General features: G+C 39.7%; 1 protein-coding gene across 1 annotated transcript; it reads left to right on the top strand.

The window, feature by feature from the left end:
- The first annotated feature begins 2,129 nt into the window (after positions 1-2,129).
- Positions 2,130-3,998, top strand: LOC147737228 (uncharacterized). The gene has a single exon (XM_086923229.1). It carries the CDS (start codon positions 2,130-2,132, stop codon positions 3,996-3,998), a length of 1,869 nt encoding a protein of 622 aa, XP_086779355.1.
- The last annotated feature ends 1,151 nt before the right edge of the window (positions 3,999-5,149 follow it).

Raw genomic sequence — 5,149 nt, 5'->3', positions numbered from 1 at the left:
CAACTGATAATCAGTTGGAATAAAATGAGCACATGAAAGTACGCCTTAATTTCATTGCCCTTGATTCACACTCTGGACCGTAGTTGAGGGATAGGTCTAGGCATAGTCCTCGCAGCACTTAATAGATTTGTGTGCGGCAGAGGCCAAAACTCAAAAGTCAGGATACCAGATACAAGTAGGTGGTAACTCAGGGCAGGTGAAAAGTGCCTGTTGTCCATGGAGGGGAAATTCCCGCCCCAGAAATCTAGATTAAAAATTAATTAATAGTATCCTTTTTTAAATATCTGTTTGGTGCCAGTGCATATGACTTTAATTTCTGCCTGTGGGATTCAATGTTACAAGTCCTTGGGTGCATGTATCCTTTGTGAGCTTAATAAAATGTTGAATATTCTACAATTCCTAACTCCTACATCCAAGTACTCTCAGGCTACCATTCTACACTCTGCTCTGTCTGAAGAACAGCTCAACATTTTCAAAATTCTGCAACTCTGCATTGATTTGGCATGTAAATTATATTTTTGGAAATTTTCATGTATTAACTATTTAATTTGAATACTATAGGTGATTGAAATTACCGACGAAGAAAGAAAGATTTAGCACTAAGCAACTGAATGTCAGTGCCATAAGAAGGATTATTTTGAAAAACTGAAGGACATCCAGCCTTCTACGTTTAAGCAATTTCCAAAATCTAGGTGTGGCGAGGAAGTGGGAGCTGAGGAAAGTACCACACTGTAAGTGAAGTCTCTAATTTAGCATTTCATTAACTCAGAGCAAAGCCATATCTGTGCACAGAATAACCTTCATCTAAAGCATCATGTAATTTCAGAGAGGAAGCACACACTGCATAAAAGAAAGTTATAACAAAAGGTTTCTTCTGCAGACCATCAAAGAAAAGAGGCTGAAAGAAGACTCCGAAGCTGACACGTTAACAACCGAAAAATTGGAAAATCACCTTTGTTCAACAACCGTTTTTAACCAGTTACGCAAGTTTGAGACTATCTGCCTCGGGATCTAACACCTCGACCCACTCTGCTCCCTCTTGCGAAAACCTTAAAAATTCACCACTTTATTGTGTTCATGACCATCTCAGATTGTTTCCGTTTTATTGGGTACTGTTCTGTAATTCTATGTAAATCGCCTCAACATTATCTGCTGTGCGTGAGTGATATGTAAAACTGTTAAAGATAAAAATGGATTAAATGAGCACAGTTGCGCTATAGGTAATGTAAATACATCCTCGTCTTCAGAACTACAAACTTTAACCTTACACCAAACAAAGAAAGGGTAAAAGGAACAGATGTTCTGCGACTGGTGAGCCACAATAGTACTGTGCATGTTCTAACGCCCTCAGTTACTGCCATTACGTCAGTGCAAAAAGGTACTTATCAGTTTAATTATTAAATATCAGACTAACACCTTATCACTCCATTGTTAAGAACCTATACAAATAGATTTGAGAAAATCTTCAGTCACAAAATAAGTTGCTGCCGGAGAGGCTATAACCAAAAGACTATTATCCGCTACAAACATTTCAGCAGGTGTTACAGGGCTGCTTCCAGACATATTTTGCTCAATTCAAGTGTTAAGAAGATTATACACAATTTCTTTTAGAGATAATTGCTGAACATTATCTAAACAAGCCTGACACTAAAATCGGGTTCCCTCTTACCGTGGCATATAAGCAAGGGAAAACTAATCATAGAGATATTAACTCTAGGTATACACCTTATAAAAACACGGACTGTGAGAACAAATTCAGTGTTCAAAAACTCATCAATGAAGGCAAAATAACCTCATTTGGGAAAAAAGTTACAGGTGCCTGTTAAAAAGATATCAGACAGGTAGCTGGATAACTTCTTCTTTATTCACGACCTCCACAGTGCCACCAGGATAGCTTATCAGGACACCTATAACATCGCTCTCTTCAACTCAGCATGCCCTCACTGTCAACATTCTAAAGCAGCCTTCAGGGACAAGGAACATACCACAGGGGGAGGAAAGGGAGGGGAGTAGGAAGGTACCAAGTGCTGCATAACATTATATGTAAAACAACCCATATAACTACCAGGAAAGTTCCTGGCAAAGTACATCCTTAAAATCTGCATATAGTAATATTGTACTGCACATTTATGAACAGGAGAATAAAACAGTGCCAAAAAAGAAACAGCCATAAATCTTATCTCTCAGAATTTGACAGAATGCACACTGGGGGAATCCACTCTCAGTGCAAAGTATGCCAAAAAAGTTTCAGGCGTAAATCTTATCTCATTGAACATATGAGAATCCACACTGGGGAAAACCACTCTCCGTGTAAAGTATGCCAAAAAAGCTTCAGGCGTAAATCTTATCTCACTGAGCATATGAGAATCCACACTGGAGAAAAACCTTATCAGTGCTCTGAGTGCCAGAAAAGGTTTAGAGTCAAACCGAGTCTATATGAACATGCATTAACCCACTCTGTGGAAAAACCTTACCAGTGCTCTGAATGCCAAAAAAGTTTCTGCCGTAAATCTAAACTCACTGAACATATGAGATTCCACTCTGGAGAAAAACCTTATCAGTGCTCTGAATGCCAGAAGAGGTTTTGTAACAAACCGAGCCTATCTCAACATGCATTAACTCACTCTGTGGAAAAACCTTACCCGTGCTCAGAATGCCAGAAATGTTTCAGTGACAAAAGAGGACTCACTCTACATACAAGGACCCACACTGGGGAAAAATCTTATCAGTGTTCTGAATGCCAGAAATGTTTCAGTGACCAAAGCAGTCTCACGCGGCATATAAGAACCCACACTGGGGAAAAATCTTTTCAGTGCTCTGAATGCCAGAATTGTTTCAGTGACCAAAACAGTCTCACTCGGCATATCAGAACCCACACTGGGTATAAACCTTTTCAGTGCTCTGAATGCCCGAAATGTTTCAGTTACAAAATCAGACTCACTGAACATACAAGAATCCACACTGGGGAAAACCCTTATCAGTGTTCTGAATGCCCAAAACATTTCAGACTTAGATCACTTCTAACTGCACATTTGAGATTCCACACTGGGGAAAAACCTTATCAGTGCTCTGAATGCCCAAAACATTTCAACCGTAAATCACTTCTAACTGCACATTTGAGAATCCACACTGGGGAACAACCTTATCAGTGCTCTGAATGCCCAAAACATTTCAACCGTAAATCACATCTAACTGCACATTTGAGATTCCACACTGGGGAAAAACCTTATCAGTGCTCTGATTGCCAGAAAATGTTTTGTAACAAACAAAGCCTTTCTCGACATGCAATAACCCATTCTGTGGAACAACCATATCAGTGCTCTGAATGCCAGAAATGTTTCAGTGACAAAAGTGGACTCACTCTACATACAAGGACCCACACTGGGGAAAAACCTTATCAGTGCTCTGAATGCCCAAAACATTTCAGACGTAAATCACATCTAACTGCACATGTGAGATTCCATACTGGGGAAAAACCTTATCAGTGCTCTGAATGCCAGAAATGTTTCAGTGAAAAACGCTTTCTCACTGTGCATATAAAAACCCACACAGGGGAACCACCTTATCAGTGCTCTGAATGTCAGAAATGTTTCATAAACAGATTCGATCTCGCTAAGCATATAAGAACCCACACTGGGGAAAAACCTTATCAGTGCTCTGAATGCCTGAAATGTTTCAGCCAAACAAGCAATCTCACTCAGCATATTAGAACCCACACTGGGGAAAAACCTTATCAGTGCTCTGAATGCCACAAATGTTTCAGTGGAAAAATCAGTCTCACTCAGCATATAAGAATCCATACTCGGGAAAAACCTTATCAGTGCTCTGAATGCCTGAAATGTTTCAGTGAAAAAGGCAATCTCACTAACCATATAAGAATCCACACTGGAGAAAAGCCTTATCAGTGCTCCGAATGCCAAAAATGTTTCCGCCTTAAATCTAATCTCACTGAGCATGTGAGAATCCACACTAGAGAAAAAAAATTATCAGTGCTCTAAATGTCAGAAAAGATTCAGAGGTAGAGATGGTTACAAGCGCCATAAAAAACCACACCATCAAAATAATTCAGTGCTCCGAATGCCAGAAAAGCATCAATTTTAAACACAATCTCACTCTACATGAGCAGACGCACACAGGGGAAAAACATTACCTATGCTGTGAATGCCATAAATTCCTATTTGATTGGCACAGCCTCACTAACCATAAGTGACTCCATACTGATGAAAAACCTTATGAGTGCTCTGAATGCCAGAAAAGCTGCAGAGAAAAACGCTATCTCACCATGAGAAACTCCACACTAGAGAAAATCCTTATGCCATAAAAGCTTGAATCTGAAAGACAGTGTTATGCTTCATGAGAGATCCCACTCTGGGGAAAAACCTTATGAGTGCTCGAAATGCAAGCAAAGTTTTGGTTACAAATTACTTCTCACTTGACATGAGCAAACTCACACAGGGGAAAAAAGCCTCATGTGTGTTCTGAATGTCAGATAAGGTTTAGTCTCGAATACAATGTCACTTCACATGAGAGAATTCACACTGGACTAAAGCCTTATACAGGAGGGGAAAGCCAGAAATGTTATACCCAGAAAGGAGATCTCACTAAACATGAGAAATGCATCCACATGAGGTGAACAGTAAGGCGTATCTTGAGTTGCAGAAAAGCTTCTAACAACCTGACTTTACATGAGACAACACATATTATAGTTGCAATAGGATTCATCAAGAACCTCTTGCAGGATAACTTAGGCTGCCCGCATGCAACCTCCAAAGAAATTTCAGGCCTGGAATTTTTTTTAATTGCAACCGAATCCACAATTTGAGTATCTGAAAGTTACAAAACTCTTAAGGTCTTTACTTGACACAGAGAAGTGTTAGTGCTTGCAAAAATCAACTAATTGCCAAACCAATTGACAATATTAATGTCTTAAATTTTACACCACCCAAAAGGTTTCTACTCACCCTTGTTTCTTAACATATGACTGATATCTATATTTTCATGGTAAGATTAAGCCTATGCGGAGTTCCTCAATGAAGAACTCCGCAAAGTGACAAAAAAACTCTGGCGGTCTGCGCAGATTTCCGCAAGCATCGTAGTGTGTAAGGGTCATGGTGTTCGTGATGATTTTGACCTCCTGGTGTTTGTCCCG

Source organism: Lissotriton vulgaris, chromosome 1_1, assembly GCF_964263255.1.
Source record: "Lissotriton vulgaris chromosome 1_1, aLisVul1.2, whole genome shotgun sequence".
NCBI classification, from domain to species: Eukaryota; Metazoa; Chordata; class Amphibia; order Caudata; family Salamandridae; genus Lissotriton; species Lissotriton vulgaris.
The sequence above is the reverse complement of the archived record's forward strand: the minus strand, read 5'-3'. Positions and strand labels throughout refer to the sequence as shown.